Genomic DNA, 18587 nt, shown 5'->3' with positions numbered 1-18587 from the left:
GCTGCCGGCACAAAGATCACTCTGGACTCTCTGGCAGCAACTCCTTTTCCTGGACAAGAGGACTGGAGCCCATTGGCCACTAACCCCACCCATCCCGATGACGTCATTATTCGTGCACCGTGCACTTGGGGGTTAAAGGGCCGGCAGCTGCAGGATACAGCTGCCGACCAGGTATTGCGGACTCCAGGGACCTTCCCGTGGGCCGCATAAAAATGTGGCCCGCTGGCCGGAGGTTCCCACCCCTGGTTTAAGTGAAGGAACTGCTGCAAGTTAGTGACAATATCAAGACGAGTATTTGGAATTAAAGAGAATCTCTGCTGAGCCTCTGCTTCTACATTTCCCATGAAGTAGAGTTGTTGAAATTGAGGTTCTTTTCCTTGTAATGGAAGCAGTGAGCCAATTGAGTTGTAAATCTGACCTTGCACTTTGAACATGGGCATAAATCCAGTTGATAAAACTTCTCTTTGTGCACTAAGTGATGTCATTTGGAAGCAGGAGTTGTACTTCCTGATGGGGCTATGTGGAGTGGGCATGGCTTGAAACATACATAAACTCAGATATATATTCACTTTAATGTTGCAAGAACTGGTCACCAACCAGTAAGTGTATGGATACAGACGGCTATTAAGAGTGCATGTAAGGTGTGTGAACAGATGATACACGGGTCCTGGTTTTGAAGAAAATTTGTATGGGCAAAACAGGAATAGTTGGATAAGTATGAGGCCACGCTGAAAACTTTGAATATTGGGGGATTAAATCAAAGCATCCTGGGTAGTGCATTCCAAAGAATTGGCACAGCTAGCAAGAAGTCTTGGAGACAGGAGTGGGAGGTTTGGAATATTGAGGATGTTTATCTTGGGTCATTGGCAGAATGGAGGGAAAGGGTAGGGTGGTAGACTGAGACGAGGAAGGAAATGTAGGGCGGTGCTGAAATGTTTAGTGTTTTGTGGGGGAGAGTGATGAGTTTATATTGAACTCTATATCGGATGGGCAGCCAGTGCAACAACTGGCCTCTGATAACAAATTTTTGATGTCCGTATATTATTACCAGGAGCATATGTAAACATACTTTGCATGTAGTAGTAACAACATTAAAGAGATTGTTTAACACATACAGAGTGCTTGATTATAATATCTCAAAAATGTTTCTTGGTGGGTTTCACCAACATGTTTAGTACTTTAATTTTTCATTTTTGCTTGTAGGGTCTCCAAGCTGCCCAAAGAGAGGCACAAATTAAAGTTCTAGAAGGGCGTCTGAAACAAATTGAAATTACAAGTGCCACACAAAATCAGCTTTTATTCCACATGTTAAAGGAAAAGGCAGAGCTGAACCCTGAACTCGATGCTCTGTTGGGTCATGCTTTACAAGGTTGGTACAAAGTTGAAGCAATCACTACTTTTGCATGGTAGCTTTTTTTGGCATGTTTTATAAATGCAAAAAATCTTTTGATGAGATTTCTTTGAATAAATGCTGTAAGTGCCTGCACTGACGTGAACACATGCAGGATTTTTTTTCAAGCCAGGTTCTCTATTAACTTAGATACATGTATTTCATAGACAGAATTTTATTTTTTTTAACGTAGTTTTCTTTGGGTTTTAAGACTGGTGAAAAAAGTTTACAATCAATTCATGCAAAGCATTTTTATGTATTTTCATTTTTTTTTTTATTGTGTGGACGGGTGGGGGCTGATGTTTAAAGTCTACAATTAAATATAAGCCTGTCGACATACACTGCGTTTTGGTTTTAGGCATCCTTCTTCATTTTCATCAAAACGTAACATACAGTTATAACATCCAATTCAGTTTGTAGTTAAAAAAAATAAATAAATCTGTAATTCTGAAGGAAACCTTATACAGCATTAATTCTTCTTTTATTTTAAAGATCACATGAAATGGATAAGCTTTTTTTTAATTTCTTTGTTAAATTCTATCACTTTGAGGCCTATGAATGCTGCTGCTCTAACCTGTGATTTTGCAGTACTTGTAGAAAATACTTTTGCTGCCTTTTTAGCGAGGTTTGGAATAGAGCCTATAGATCACTTTTTATCATTAGCTTTTCTCGGGAGTGAATTTTGCTCCCAACAGAGAGATAATTAAGCTCTGCTTTTATACATGTTCAGATACTTAACTCGTCTAAGGGTATGTGCACACAATGTCTTTTTTCCACTGGCAAAGCTGCCAAGTTCTTCTGGTCGGGGACGTTTTGGGAAACGGTTAGTGTTTTTTTTTTGCTGAGTCTGCTTTGCTGGAGACTTTGCTGTCATTTTTTGTGGCAGCTTCCCAGCCAAAGTCCTTTCTCTGTAATTTCCGCTATAGCTGCAGAAGCCGCCTGAACAATGAGCATGCTGCTACTTTTGATCACTTTAAGTTTCCGAACCTTGAAGTGGTTAAAAGAAGTGACATAAGACGAAACATGTACACAGCAATGTTGTTTTTACATTCATGTGCACGGTGTTCATTTTTTGTGGCATTTTTACAGGTTGGTTCCAGGCTTAATCCATCTGAAAGACTAGTGCACATGCCCATAAAGCCTTTATGACCTTGCATTTGATGCGAGCTCTGGCTCTGAGCCCGTATCTTTCTCTGCACATGGCAGCTGATTTGATCAGATGTCATGTGCCTCTAACAGCCGCAGGGGGATTCGTGATCCTCCTGCAGCTGTTAACATATTAAATGCCACTGTCAATATCTGAAAGCGGCATTTAACTCGCTCGAGCCTGAAGTGCATCTTAAGACACCCACATCTGCACACCTATCATGTAATCGCAGGGCACTGATGGGTTGTTATGACTGCTGGGGGTCTGGAGAAAACCTCCGTGCCTATCATTGTAAATCTCCTATGAATGTCGATTCCAGACCAGCATTCATAGATCATGATTTATGCTACATATACCAGGGCTGAAGCCCTGTTATGTGTAGCACAAGCGATTGAATGATTGCAGCTCCTTAGGGGACTATTGAAGCAAGTAAAAAACAATTGTTTTAAAAAATGACAAAAACGTAAGTTCAAGTCACCCCCCTTTCGCCCCATTCAGGATAAAAAATAAAATGAAAAATACACATTTGGTATCATTGCGTTCAGAAATGTCCGATCTATCAAAATTTAAACTAAATTAATCTGAGTGTTTTTCTCATTACACTGTTAACCAATCAAAATGCCAGAATTACGTTTTTTTGGTTGCTGCAACATTGCAATAAAATGCAATAATAGGTGATCAAAGCATCTTATCTACCCCAAAATGGTATCAATAAAAACATCAGCTCGGTACTCAAAAAATCTGCCCTTGCCCAGCCTCAGATTGCGAAAAATAGAGCTGTTACGGGTTTCGGAAAATGGCGGCATTTTTTTTTCTTACAAACTTTGGATTTTTTTCACCACTTAAATAAAAAAAGAACCTATACATACATGTGTGCCATCTTTGTACTTGTAATGGCATGGTGAATCATAATGGCAGGTCAGATTTAGAATTTAGTAAACATGGTGAAAAAAAAAAAAATCGTGAAATTGCGTTTTCTGTTTTTTTTTTTTTTTTTTTTTTTTTTTTGCAATTTCACCGCATTTGGAGTTTTTTTTCTCCTCCATTTTCCAGTACACTGTTTGGTAAAATCAATGGTGTCATTCAAAAGTACAACTCGTCCCGCAGAAACAAACCCTCAGACTGCTATATACAAACAAAACAAAAAACAATTATGGCTCTGGAAAGAAGGGGAGCAAAAAACGAAAAAGGAAAAGCAGAAAATCGCAAGATGGTGAAGGGGTTTAACCAATACTAGAGAAAAATGACTGCTGATCCCTATAGTTGGCTTTCTGAACACTGTTTATGAAGTTAAATTGGGTGATTTTTATATGGTTCAGAAAATGGCTGCCTGTAAAACTATCCTCAGACAGAATGTTTGTTGTGGAGGATCCGCGCACAATGCAGACACATGGGGCTGTAACTTGCCTATTTTACTAATTTACAAACACCGTTAAGGCTCTGGATTGTATTCTAGGCATAATGTGGACTTTCTAATCCACGCCATGCCGAATGTGTTTTAGTGATTTTTGCTGAGATCAAATTGTTATTGAAATCCACCACAAAATGGGCGCAGAATAGATGGTAAGTTCTATTTCATATTTTATATGCAGATGTAAATTCTGCATGATATGCTATGAAAATAAAAGCTCTCTGAAAACCTTGACCCTATATTGTTTTTCACATTGGTTATGCTAATCTGTTTGCGATGCCAAAAGGAGAGCAATTCAGAGCAATGATTTATAAAACAAACTTTAATTGCCATAAATAATACAAAAACATATATCAAAATATTACATTATCTAATGACTAGAGCACAGGATGAATGTCCCAGGAATGCTGGAAAAGCGCCCATCCCCCCTCTCCCCCAGATGTAAATACCCTTGTAATGGTATGCATAAGAAAAAGCACCTACACTATCCAACCAAGGTCACCCCAAAGCAGTGGGATTCTATAGTAGGGGGAGGCGGTCGGGCGATGGTCCCCAACGCACGTTTCGTGGCCACCAGTGCCACTTCCTCAGGGGGATAACCATGTACTGCCTAACAGGACCTTAAAATAGCCCTTGACCCCGGTCACATGGTACACAGCAGCCAATCACAGGGCATTTACATGTTTACATGGTTTGTTTTGAGCTGATTTGGTGAGGTCGGGGTCTTTTGGCGTATTTACTGCCAGACCTCGTGCGCTCACAATATGTATCTGGGAGTTTTGTATTTAATCTGTTTGCGAGCATGACCGCTGACCATTTCTGTAAGATTATTGCTGCCTTTATTAGATGCAATAGATTTTTTTCTGTAAAGCAGATAAATCAGCTTACCGTGTCGTTTTCTTTCCATTAGTTATTTACCTCCACAGAATTGGCTTTAAGCTTTCTTGCCACGAGTGTCTAAGTAAAAATACATAGAGGAGTGTCCATAATGAATGTTTTCACCGCACCCTTTCAGGTTTCTTCTCTCCTTTCACGTGATCTTTAAATATATATATTTTTTTTGCTAAGAATGGCGTTGAGTTCTCATGGCAGATGAATCTGTTTTGATTGTGGTGTTGGTTTTTGTTTCCTTGTTGCTTGAATTCGTACAGACTTAGATAGCATTCCGCTGGGTAAGTATGTCTTTAGCTTACTCTGTGTTGTGCAGATGCATGACTTACTAATTATCCATGCATTAACAAGAAGACCACGCAGACCTTCTGACAATGTGCCCACGTTGCATGGCCTACTATGACAGCATCCTTTCACCCGTACATTGCCAGTCTCATGTCCCTTCCATCCATTAATCCAGATATTAACAGCTGAATGCTGATAATATTGCTTCTTGCAAAAGACGTAGATCACAGTTAACCTTTCTGGTACACCATAAATAACAAGCACTGAGGTCATTTCCTCTTTATTTTTTAGTCTACTTTCACATAGCGATAAATGTATTCTAACAACTTTTAGACCCATTATTCATATCCGTATTTACTGTGGTTTAGTGCAAATCAAGTGTATTTGGTTTAGTGATTAAGAAGAACATAACTTATGGTTTATTTAAGGTAAGTCTACTATCAGAATAAAGGATTTAGATTTTTTTTTAAATTTCATATGTGGTTAGCTTTTTTGTATTTAAATTTATAAGAAATTATTAGAAATCAATAATTTAGGTATTCGAAATAAATAATGCATTTTCAAGTTGTTACCTATGGACTTTCAGAAATATACTACACTCAGAGAGCTCAAGAAAATGGAAAAAGTTACCGTAATTAGTTTTAAGTATATGTTCATCTTTGAAAACCACATTGCTATTAATACATAGTTATATTCCATATGAAAGGTTGAGTACCTGTGAGAGAATACATTATATTACTTGTCATGTATTTATCTTGAGTTACAGCTCTTAAAAGGGTTGTCCCCTTTCAGAAAGTCCTTGTCCCCGTGCACAGTTTATTAAAGCATCACTCCAGAGTTTTTTTTTTTCTTCTCAGTGCTGGAATGACGCTTTGAATATAAGACTCTCCTTTTTTCGACACCACTTCGGTCCCACGGCACAGTCTTGTGAGCACAGTTTCTGACTGTCCGAAGCTACGTCACAAGCTCTCAATGCAAGTCTATGAAAGGAAGAACGAGGCCCTCATAGACTTGTATTGAAAAGTGACCTTAGCGCCGCTCCATGAAACATTGAAGCTGCCAACAGGTCACTTTTTACCAGAGACTGATGGGAGCGGCGCTGGAAAACGATGAAGGCAGCAGTAGGAGAATGTGAGAGTGGGGCAGTGCATTTAGAGCACCACTCCAGCGGTATAATAAAGAAAAAACCCTGGAGTGGTGCTTTAAAAAAAAAAAAGCAAAAACGTACCTTACACACCTTCCCCATGTCCAGCGCTCAGTCTCGACCACTGTTCCCATTATTTGATATTGGCTGGAACACTATTATTCTGCTGTAGATGGAAGACCCTGCTCAATGCTGCAGCCAATATCAGATTCTAGAAGTAGCGATGGAGACTTAGCGCATATTTCTTTCTTTAATAGCAAATTTTGCCCAGGGATTGGGATTTTCTAAAAGGTGACAACTCCATCAAGGCTCAGAATAGTCACATTTTGAGATTATTATTAGAAATGGTCATCAAGCTTGGTATTGGAGACATTGGATAAATTAGTTTGTTATACATGAGATGTCTGTGCAATACCTGTTATGTAGATAATGCTTCCCAGAATGCAAGTCATTAATGTTAGAAGATTTCAGGTTTAAAGGGAACCTGTCACCCCCAAAATAGATGGTGAGGTAAGCTCACCGTCATCAGGGGCTTATCTACAGCATTCTGTAATGCTGTAGATAAGCTCCGATGTAACCTGAAAGAGGAGAAAAAGACATTAGATTATACTCACCTGGGCGGTCCCGCTCCGATGGACGTCGCAGGTACGGTCCAGGGCCTCCCATCTTCATTCCATGACGTCCTCTTCTGGTCTTCACACCGCCACTCTGGCGCAGGTGTACTTTGTCTGCCCTTTTAACCCCTTCCCGACCTGTGACACAGCGTATGCGTCATGAAAGTCGGTGCCAATCCGACCTGTGACGCATATGCTGTGTCACAGAAAGATCGCGTCCCTGCAGATCGGGTGAAAGGGTTAACTCCCATTTCACCCGATCTGCAGGGACAGGGGGAGTGGTAGTTTAGCCCAGGGGGGGTGGCTTCACCCCCTCGTGGCTACGATCGCTCTGATTGGCTGTTGAAAGTGAAACTGCCAATCAGAGCGATTTGTAATATTTCACCTAAAAAAATGGTGAAATATTACAATCCAGCCATGGCCGATGCTGCAATGTCATCGGCCATGGCTGGAAATACTAATGTGCCCCCACCCCACCCCTCCGATCGCCCCCCCAGCCCCCCGATCTGTGGCCCGCTCCCCTCCGTCCTGTGCTCCGCTCCCCCGTCCTCCTGTCCGCTCCCCCCGTGCTCCAATCACACCCCCCGTGCTCCAATCAAACCCCCCCGCACTCCGATCCCCCCCCGTGCTCCGATCCACCCCCCCTGCACACCGATCCACCCCCCCTGCACACCGATCCACCCGCCCGCACACCGATCACTCTCCCCCATGCTCCGATCCCTCCCCCCCCGTGCTCCGACGCCCCCCCGTGCCCTGATCTCCCCCCCCCTGTGCCCTGATCTCCCCCCCTTATACTTACCGATCCTGGCGGGGTCCGTCCGTCTTCTTCCCCGAGCGCCGCAATGTTCCAAAATGGCGGGCGCATGCGCAGTGCGCCCGCCGAATCTGCCGGCCGGCAGATTCGTTCCAATGTGAATTTTGATCACTGTGATATAATCTATCACAGTGGTCAAAATAAAAAAACAGTAAATGACCCCCCCCATTTGTCCCCCATAGATAGGGACAATAATAAAATAAAGAATTTTTTTTTTTTTCCACTAAGGTTGGAGTTAGAACTAGGGTTAGGGTTAGGGGTAGGGGTAGGGTTAGGGGTAGGGTTAGGGGTAGGGGTAGGGGTAGGGTTAGGGGTAGGGGTAGGGTTAGGGTTTCGATATGTGCACACGTATTCTGGTCCTCTGCGGATTTTTCCGCAGCGGATTTGATAAATCCGCAGTGCTAAACCGCTGCGGATTTATGGCAGATTTACCGCGGTTTTTCTGCGCATTTCACTGCGGTTTTACAACTGCGATTTTCTATTGGAGCAGTTGTAAAACCGCTGTGGAATCCGCAGAAAGAAGTGACATGCTGCGGAATGTAAACCGCTGCGTTTCCGTGCAGTTTTTCCGCAGCATGTGTACAGCGATTTTTGTTTCCCATAGGTTTACATTGAAATGTAAACTCATGGGAAACTGCTGCGGATCCGCAGCGTTTTCCGCAGCGTGTGCACATACCTTTAGAATTAGGCTATGTGCACACGGTGCGGATTTGGCTGCGGATCCGCAGCGGATTGGCCGCTGCGGATCCGCAGCAGTGTTCCATCAGGTTTACAGTACCATGTAAACCTATGGAAAACCAAATCCGCTGTGCCCATGGTGCGGAAAATACCGCACGAAAACGCTGCGTTGTATTTTCCGCAGCATGTCAATTCTTTGTGCGGATTCCGCAGCGTTTTAAACCTATTCCTCAATAGGAATCCGCAGGTGAAATCCGCAGTAAATCCGCAGGTAAAACGCAGTGCCTTTTACCCGCGGATTTTTCAAAAATGGTGCGGAAAAATCTCACACGAATCCGCAACGTGGGTACATAGCCTTAGGGTTAGGGTTGGGTTGGAATTAGGGTTGTGGTTAGGGTTAGGGGTGTGTTGGGGTTAGGGTTGTGGTTAGGGTTACGGCTACAGTTGGGATAAGGGTTAAGGGTGTGTTGGCGTTAGAATTGAGGGGTTTCCACTGTTTAGGCACATCAGGGGGTCTCCAAACGCAACATGGCGCCACCATTGATTCCAGCCAATCTTTTATTCAAAAAGTCAAATGGTGCTCCTTCCCTTCCGAGCCCCGACGTGTGCCCAAACAGTGGTTTACCCCCACATATGGGGTATCAGTGTACTCAGGACAAACTGGGCAACAATTACTGGGGTCCAATTTCTCCTGTTACCCTTGAGAAAATAAAAAATTGCTTGCTAAAACATCATTTTTGAGGAAAGAAAAATGATTTTTTATTTTCACGGCTCTGCGTTGTAAACGTCTGTGAAGCACTTGGGGGTTCAAAGTGCTCACCACATATCTAGATAAGTTCCTTGGGGGGTCTAGTTTCCAAAATGGGGTCACTTGTGGGGGGTTTCTACTGTTTAGGCACACCAGGGGCTCTGCAAACGCAACGTGACGCCCGCAGACCATTCCATCAAAGTCTGCATTTCAAAACGTCACTACTTGACTTCCGAGCCCCGACATGTGCCCAAACAGTGGTTTACCCCCACACATGGGGTATCAGCGTACTCAGGACAAACTGGGCAACAATTACTGGGGTCCAATTTCTCCTGTTACCCTTGAGAAAATAAAAAATTGCTTGCTAAAATATCATTTTTGAGGAAAGAAAAATGATTTTTTATTTTCACGGCTCTGCGTTGTAAACGTCTGTGAAGCACTTGGGGGTTCAAAGTGCTCACCACATATCTAGATAAGTTCCTTGGGGGGTCTAGTTTCCAAAATGGGGTCACTTGTGGGGGGTTTCTACTGTTTAGGCACACCAGGGGCTCTGCAAACGCAACGTGACGCCCGCAGACCATTCCATCAAAGTCTGCATTTCAAAAGTCACTACTTCCCTTCTGAGCCCCGACGTGTGCCCAAACAGTGGTTTACCCCCACATATGGGGTATCAGCGTACTCAGGAGAAACTGGACAACAACTTTTGGGGTCCAATTTCTCCTGTAACCCTTGGGAAAATAAAAAATTCTGGGCTAAAAAATTATTTTTGAGGAAAGAAAACGTATTTATTATTTTCACTGCTCTGTGTTATAAACTTCTGTGAAGCACTTGGGGGTTCAAAGTGCTCACCTCACATCTAGATAAGTTCCTTTCGGGGTCTAGTTTCCAAAATGGGGTCACTTGTGGGGGGTTTCTACTGTTTAGGCACACCAGGGGCTCTGCAAACGCAACGTGACGCCCGCAGACCATTCCATCAAAGTCTGCATTTCAAAAGTCACTACTTCCCTTCTGAGCCCCGACATGTGCCCAAACTGTGGTTTACCCCCACATATGGGGTATCAGCGTACTCAGGAGAAACTGTACAACAACTTTTGGGGTCAAATTTCTCCTGTTACCCTTGGGAAAATAATAAATTGCAGGCTAAAAAATCATTTTAGAGAAAATAAAATTTTTATTTTATTTTCATGGCTCTGCGTTATAAACTTCTGTGAAGCACTTGGAAGTTCAAAGTCCTCACCACACATCTAGATTAGTTCCTTTGGGGGTCTAGTTTCCAAAATGGGGTCATATGTGGGGGATCTCCAATGTTTAGGCACACAGGGGCTCTCCAAACGTGACATGGTGTCCGCTAATGATTGGAGCTAATTTTCCATTTAAAAAGCCAATTGGCGTGCCTTCCCTTCCGAGCCCTGCCGTGCGCCCAAACAGTGGTTTACCCCCACATATGGGGTATCAGCGTACTCAGGACAAACTGGACAACAACATTTGCGGTCCAATTTCTCCTATTACCCTTGGCAAAATAGGAAATTCCAGGCTAAAAATCATTTTTGAGGAAAGAAAAATTATTTTTTATTTTCATGGCTCTGCATTATAAACTTCTGTGAAGCACCTGGGGGTTTAAAGTGCTCAATATGCATCTAGATAAGTTCCTTGGGGGGTCTAGTTTCCAAAATGGGGTCACTTGTGGGGGAGCTCCAATGCATAGGCACACAGGGGCTCTCCAAACGCGACATGGTGTCCGCTAACAATTGGAGCTAATTTTCCATTCAAAAAGTCAAATGGCGCGCCTTCCCTTCCGAGCCCTGCCGTGTGCCCAAACAGTGGTTTACCCCCACATATGAGGTATCGGCGTACTCGGGAGAAATTGCCCAACAAATTTTAGGATTCATTTTATCCTATTGCCCATGTGAAAATGAAAAACTGAGGCGAAAATAATTTTTTTGTGAAAAAAAAAGTACTTTTTCATTTTTACAGATCAATTTGTGAAGCACCTGAGGGTTTAAAGTGCTCAATATGCATCTAGATAAGTTCCTTGGGGGGTCTAGTTTCCAAAATGGGGTCATTTGTGGGGGAGCTCCAATGTATAGGCACACGGGGGCTCTCCAAACACGACATGGTGTCCGCTAACGATGGAGATAATTTTTCATTCAAAAAGTCAAATGGCGCTCCTTCCCTTCCGAACCTTACCATGTGCCCAAACAGTGGTTTACCCCCACATGTGAGGTATCGGTGTACTCATGAGAAATTGCCCAACAAATTTTAGGATCCATTTTATCCTGTTGCCCATGTGAAAATGAAAAAAATTGAGGCTAAAAGAATTTTTTTGTGAAAAAAAAGTACTTTTTCATTTTTACGGATCAATTTGTGAAGCCCCCGGGGGTTCAAAGTTCTCACTATGCATCTAGATAAGTTCCTTGGGGCGTCTAGTTTCCAAAATGGGGTCACGTGTGGGGGAGCTCCAATTTTTAGGCACACGGGGGCTCTCCAAACGTGACATGGTGTCCGCTAAAGAGTGGAGCCAATTTTTCATTCAAAAAGTCAAATGGCGCTCCTTCCCTTCCAAGCCCTGCCGTGCGCCCAAACAGTGGTTTACCCCCACATATGAGGTATCAGCGTACTCAGGACAAATTGGACAACAACTTTCGTGGTTCAGTTTCTCCTTGTACCATTGGGAAAATAAAAAAAATGTTGCTAAAAGATAATTTTTGTGACTAAAAAGTTAAATGTTCATTTTTTCCTTCCATGTTGCTTCTGCTGCTGTGAAGCACCTGAAGGGTTAAAAAACTTCTTGAATGTGGTTTTGAGCACCTTGAGGGGTGCATTTTTTAGAATGGTGTCACTTTTGGGTATTTTCAGCCATATAGACCCCTCAAACTGACTTCAAATGTGAGGTGGTCCCTAAAAAAAAATGGTTTTGTAAATTTCGTTGTAAAAATGAGAAATCGCTGGTCAAATTTTAACTCTTATAACTTCCTAGCAAAAAAAAATTTTGTTTCCAAAATTGTGCTGGTGTAAAGTAGACATGTGGGAAATGTTATTTATTAACTATTTTGTGTCACATAACTCTCTGGTTTAACAGAATAAAAATTCAAAATGTGAAAATTGCGAAATTTTCAAAATTTTCGCCAAATTTCCGTTTTTATCACAAATAAACGCAGAATTTATTGACCTAAATTTACCACTAACATGAAGCCCAATATGTCACGAAAAAACAATCTCAGAACCGCTAGGATCCGTTGAAGCGTTCCTGAGTTATTACCTCATAAAGGGACACTGGTCAGAATTGCAAAAAACGGCCAGGTCATTAAGGTCAAAATAGGCTGGGTCATGAAGGGGTTAAGGGCAGAGCAAAGTACTGCAGTGTGCAGGCGCCAGAAAGGTCAGAGAGGCCCGGCGCCTGCGCACTACAGTACTTTGCCCTCAACAGGGCAGACAAAGTACGCCTGCGCTGGAGCCGCGGCGTGAAGACCAGAAGAGGACGTCATGGAATGAAGACAGGAGGCGCCGGAGCGGACCTGAGACGCCCCTCGGACCAGACCTCAGCGGGACCGCCCCTGGGTGAGTGTAATCTAACCTCTTTTTCACCTCTTTCAGGTAACATCGGGGGCTTATCTACAGCATTCCAGAATGCTGTAGATAAGCCCCTGATGATGGTGGGCTTACCTCATCATCGATTTTGGGGGTGACAGGTTCCCTTTAAAGCTTGCAGAATTTTGCCATCAGCTTTTGTCTCTTCATACATATAGAATGAGTTGTGGCTCTGGATCAATAAAAGTTAAGCAATTCAAATTCTTTAAAAGATTCTACATTATGATGATTTATTGTGTATATATAATTAACTATCCAATGCTACGTGTCATTGTGTCCTAGAGTTAGAAGCAGTAACATAGACACTTTCTTTAATGTGTTTTTGTATATTTATCTTATATTGACCCTGATGTTCACATTTGTGTCTTTTTTACTTTAGAAAACCAAGAAAACAGCAGTGATGACGAAGGGTCATTGCAAAGCCCTGGATCAGAAGGCAGGTAAGTTGTTCCGGCAGTATTTTATGATCAAAATGACAACTTTTAACTTATTAATAATACACATTAATAGTTTTTTTTTTTACAGTTTGTATGTAGTCATGTAGTGTTTATGTAGCTGCTTATCTGCCACATTTCTGAATAGAGATTTTACTCCCATTAGTCCATCTTCTGTGGTTCATTGTAGATTTTACAGAGTCATCTTTTTTGTAATTTAAAATTTGTAGAATATATTTGGATTACTTCATGGGCAGCATGTATCAGACTCTTGCTCCATGATTTCAGCCTAGTATGTTTGACATGTATGTTTGAAATTGCATTGTTTCAGAGAAAAACGCTTAAAAAGCCAGCAGATCCCCAGTGTGTTCTCCTTGTCGAATCCCTTTAAGAGAGGGGTTTCTCTCTGCGTGTGTGTATAGGGACAGACCTGTCATCTAATCGCTCACCTCACCGGCCTGCCTACTGCCTGCCACCGGTCATCTTTCTGCCATCGTTCGTCACATCTCTGGCTTATTCACTATAGGCCAATTAGGCCTGGAGTTTCGGCTGCATTCAGGCCTCAGAGATCACTGTGTGTTATAAGGTTGTGACGTCAAGATGTGTTCAGCGACCTTATGAAACACAGTGACCTATCAGGTCTGGATGCGACCGTAAGTCTTAGAATGTAGTGAAGAGGCTAGAGATGCAGCATTCTATCTCAGAAAGATGACGACTGGGCTGTCAGCAGTGTGGCGGCCAGAAAGGTCAGTGATGAGGTGAGTATTAGTTTTCCTGTTTTTTTGTTTTTTTGCTGGACCTTTTCCAACTTGCATACAAATGTGGGTTACAAACAAATTTACAGACCCTATCTAGTTTGTAACCCTGGGAATGCCTGTACCACACTGTTTAGCATTGTGTGGAATCGGGTATACTATAGCAGAGTATACTATCACAAAAAATATATTAATACAAAATTAAGGCCAGATTGACACTCATTTAGCCTTTCTGGGTTAAATGGGAATATGACAAATAGCTAGCTTTGGTGATGACCTAGGCTTTTTCATTAGCATTAGAGTTAGGGTAGTAGTCTTTATTTTGCATGTTTTTAATATTGTTTTTAATATTTTGTTTAGTACTCTTTCATCTGATTTAATGAAACTTTGCGGTGAGGGAAAACCCAAAAGCAAGGTAAGCAATAAAAACGTATATAGCTATTCCATTTACCAACTGACAGCATCAGAATTTCTCTCTTAAAAAGAAAAGTTATTATTAGAAAATAATTTTATTTAGTATTAAAAAATGCATAGAGAGGTTATACTTTATATTGCTATTTAGTAGGCTTATAAGGTTTGTTATAATGGATGATAGACTTCAGGTATGTGCCACATTTTAGATGTATTCTAAGATGGCATTTGCTATGTTTTCACATATTTGTAGTGGTATTCCTGTAATAAGTTACTAGTTAGAAGGCTTATGTCCGGTTTGAATGCTCATTCGCATCTATCGCTTTGTTTGAAAACTATAAGGTAATGAAGATGGCTGAGAACTGTACTTGGCTATCTCCACTAGTCCTATAGACTTTGACTGTAGAAGCCACAGACAGAGGACATCCATTTTGGAAATAGGTGGTGGTCCCATCCATCAAACATTTACCAGTCTAGCAGTTAGTGATTACACCAGAATTCTGCTTTGAAAAGTCGCAAAACTTTTGCAACTTTTGCCATTTTCATGCAAGTTTTTACCAGCTCTACCAAAATGGGCAGAGCTAGGGCATGTGACACCACATCTTGTCTAACTGACGAGATGTGGTATTCCTTGCTCCAGAAATCTTACTATAGCAATATTTGTCTCAGATGGACACCAGGGCCACTTGTCAGATGCTCCCGATTCATTAAGAGGTGTCAGAATCTTAATGAAAGTAGGAATGTCTAACACACACCCTCATCAAGAGTGACTTGTTCATTCCTGTCTTCACAAATCAGGAGCTTGAAACTTTAACCTTCATCAGGCTGCATAATTTTACAACATTAACAGGCTGCAGAGGTACAATTGTACCTTCATATATACCTCCATTGTGATATTTGGCCAATATATTCTGGACCAAAACTGCAGAGATGTCACGAAATTTCAGCTCTCTACGGCTTTTCGAAAAAAAAGTTATTGCAATTTTAAAACGGAATAGTTACAATTGTACCTAGTCAGCCGAACAAAGAATGCTGACAGTTCTCACAGTTTTTTATGGCTTGCAAGGTTCTACCTGCAGCTGTTGCCTGGCCATAAATCGGGATCAGTTCAACCAAAGTACTTTTTTGCAGCTATTAATTCCAAAAACAAACTGTAAAACGGTTCATGGCTGACATACCCTTAACCACCAACATAAATATATTACATATCAAAAATCTAAGTAATGTACAGTACAGACCAAAAGTTTGGACACACCTTCTCATTTAAAGATTTTTCTGTAGTTTCATGACTATGAAAATTGTGCATTCACACTGAAGGCATCAAAACTATGAATTAACACATGTGGAATTATATACTTAACAAAAAAGTGTGAAACAACTGAAAATACGTCTTATATTCTAGGTTCTTCAAAGTAGCCACCTTTTGCTTTCATGACTGCTTTGCACACTCTTGGCATTCTCTTGATGAGCTTCAAGAGGTAGTCATCGGGAATGGTCTTCCAACAATCTTGAAGGAGTTCCCAGAGATGCTTAGCACTTGTTGGCCCTTTTGCCTTCACTCTGCGGTCCAGCCCACCCCAAACCATCTCGATTAGGTTCAGGTCTGGTGACTGTGGAGGCCAGGTCATCTGGCGTAGCACCCCATCACTCTCCTTCTTGGTCAAATAGCCCTTACACAGCCTGGAGGTGTGTTTGGGGTCATTGCCCTGTTGAAAAATAAATGATGGTCCAACTAAACGCAAACCGGATGGAATATATGCCACTGCAAGATGCTGTGGTAGCCATGCTTGTTCAGTATGCCTTCAATTTTTAATAAATCCCCAACAGTGTCACCAGCAAAGCACCCCCACACCATCACACCGCCTCCTCCATGCTTCACGGTGGGAACCAGGCATGTAGAGGCCATCCGTTCACCTTTTCTGCATCGCACAAAGACACGGTGGTTGGAACCAAAGATCTCAAATTTGGACTCATCAGACCAAAGCACAGATTTCCACTGGTCTAATGTCCATTCCTTGTGTTCTTTAGCCAAAAAAGTCTCTTCTGCTTGTTGCCTGTCCTTAGCAGTGGTTTCCTAGTAGCTATTTTACCATGAAGGCACAAAGTCTCCTCTTAACAGTTGTTGTAGAGATGTGTCTGCTGCTAGAACTCTGTGTGGCATTGACATGGTCTCTAATCTGAGCTGCTATTAACCTGCGATTTCTGAGGCTGGTGACTCGGATAAACTTATCCTCAGAAGCAGAGGTGACTCTTAGTCTTCCTTTCCTGGGGTGGCCCTCATGTGAGCCAGTTTCTTTGTAGCGCTTGATGGTTTTTGCCACTGCACTTGGGGCCACTTTCAAAGTTTTCCCAATTTTTCGGACTGACTGACCTTCATTTCTTAAAGTAATGATGGCCACTCATTTTTCTTTACTTAGCTGCTTTTTTCTTGCCATAATACAAATTCTAACAGTCTATTCAGTAGGACTATCAGCCATGTATCCACCAGACTTCTGCAGAACACAACTGATGGTCCAAACCCCATTTATAAAGCAAGAAATCCCACTTATTAAACCTGATAGGGCACACCTGTGAAGTGAAATCCTTTCCCGGTGACTACCTCTTGAAGCTCATCAAGGGAATGCCAAGAGTGCGCAAAGCAGTCATCAAAGCAAAAGGTGGCTACTTTGAGGAACCTAGAATATAAGACATTTCAGTTGTTTCACACTTTTTTGTTAAGTATATAATTACACATGTTTTGATTCATAGTTTTGATGCCTTCAGTGTGAATGTAACATTTTCATAGTCATGAAACTACAGAAAAATCTTTTAAGGCTGGGTTCACACTGCGTTGTGTGAACCCGTTTAATGGACTACGTTACACCGCGGCATAACGCGGTGTAACATAGTCCGTTAACACCGCCATTACTTGCAATGGCGAACGCATCGCTAGCGCACGCCCACAATGGGCGTGCGCTAGCGATGTGCCGTCATTGAGTGAGGGACCCGAGACGCGGGCTGCAGCGTTTCCGGGTCCGTCACTGCTAGCGCAGATTGAGCTAGCAGATGCTCCATCTGCGCTAGCGCAGTGCCAAAGTCGGAACTTGCGTTAGTGCAGTCCATTTAACGGATTTGTTGAACGGACTGCACAATGCAAGTGTGAACCTAGCCTAAATGAGAAGGTGTGTCCAAACTTTTGGTCTGTACTGTAAGGGTTAGACATTGCAAAGTGTGACAGCAGTCTACGACGCTGGAGCGATATTGTTACGATGCTGGAGCGTCACGGATCGTGCTGTCGTAGCGATCAAAATGCCACTGTGTGACGGTACCCTAAGTAGTGGTATAATTCCTTTCATATTGATGTTGCAACTATAGGTGATGTTGTCTTGTCATCTAAACAGGCTCGCAGGAGAACTACCACCCAGCAGGAGTTGCTTTATGCAGATAGCAGCGAGAATGCCGTGGCTCTAGAAGCTGGAGATAGTGGCTTGTCTTCTTGCCTCCCCCCTGTTCCAGAAGTGCAAGGGATGGAGATACATTTGGAGACTAGTTCCAGTTCTGTTAGGGAGAAAGACACATTGCCCTCACCTTCTGGCTTATCTTCTAAAATAGGCAGCATGTAAGTCTATCTGCTCTGCATTAACAAAGGCTGCTTAAGCTGTTTCTTTCAGTTTAATGATGATATATGCATGTCTGTATGAGGCTGGATTTGGCCAGAGAGAATGGAACATATACTAAGCACATTTTCATTTCCTGCAAAGCTCCACCATACAAATAACTTTTGCTTTATTAATAAGGGGTGCACATTATTATTTTAAGTAAAGTTTTCTTTCATTAGACGGTGTTAATATGTATAGTGTATGGATGATGTGTAATGTATAAGATTTGTAGGTAATCTGCACTGTTCTGTTCTTTTTTTAATGTGTTATCTCTAGGACACTTATTATGATGCAAGAGTCTGATTCTTTTGCATTAAAACAGGTAGATGCAATTTAGTAACTTTTCACATCCCATGGGTGTGAAGGATCCATTACACTATTACATTGTAATCTCCTCCGCTCTGCATGTCATTATTCAAGGATATGAGAGTTACCTAGCAATAATCATCTAGAAGCTTAACTGCTGGGTTTTCAAAATCCATTATGATAATTGTTTCTAGCTTTCAAAAATACCTAGCAGCCTATTTATACATTTTTAGAAAGGAATACTTTATGCCTGGCTTCTCTATTTCATTGTTAAAATGCACTGTAAAGCCATCATTTTTTTCCCACGTACATTCATCATTAATTTTCCTTGAA

At 42.0% G+C, this 18587-nt stretch overlaps 1 protein-coding gene across 10 annotated transcripts in view; it reads left to right on the top strand.

Annotated features, from left to right (window-relative positions):
- KIF21A (kinesin family member 21A) overlaps positions 1–18587 on the top strand; it is a 237285-nt gene that overhangs the window by 174043 nt on the left and 44655 nt on the right. For 6 of the 10 annotated variants that reach the window (XM_069765000.1, XM_069765007.1, XM_069765005.1 and 3 more), the window contains 5 exons: positions 1204–1369; positions 5100–5120; positions 13090–13150; positions 14260–14314; positions 17691–17908. In XM_069765000.1, the coding sequence (XP_069621101.1) occupies positions 1204–1369; positions 5100–5120; positions 13090–13150; positions 14260–14314; positions 17691–17908 (521 nt within the window). The remainder of the gene's footprint in view (positions 1–1203; positions 1370–5099; positions 5121–13089; positions 13151–14259; positions 14315–17690; positions 17909–18587) is intronic. The other 4 variants (XM_069765004.1, XM_069765002.1, XM_069765003.1 and 1 more) reach the window with 1 other exon arrangement.

This window comes from Ranitomeya imitator, chromosome 4, assembly GCF_032444005.1.
Source record: "Ranitomeya imitator isolate aRanImi1 chromosome 4, aRanImi1.pri, whole genome shotgun sequence".
In the NCBI taxonomy this organism is placed as follows: domain Eukaryota; kingdom Metazoa; phylum Chordata; class Amphibia; order Anura; family Dendrobatidae; genus Ranitomeya; species Ranitomeya imitator.
This window is presented reverse-complemented; position numbering and strand designations above follow the sequence as displayed.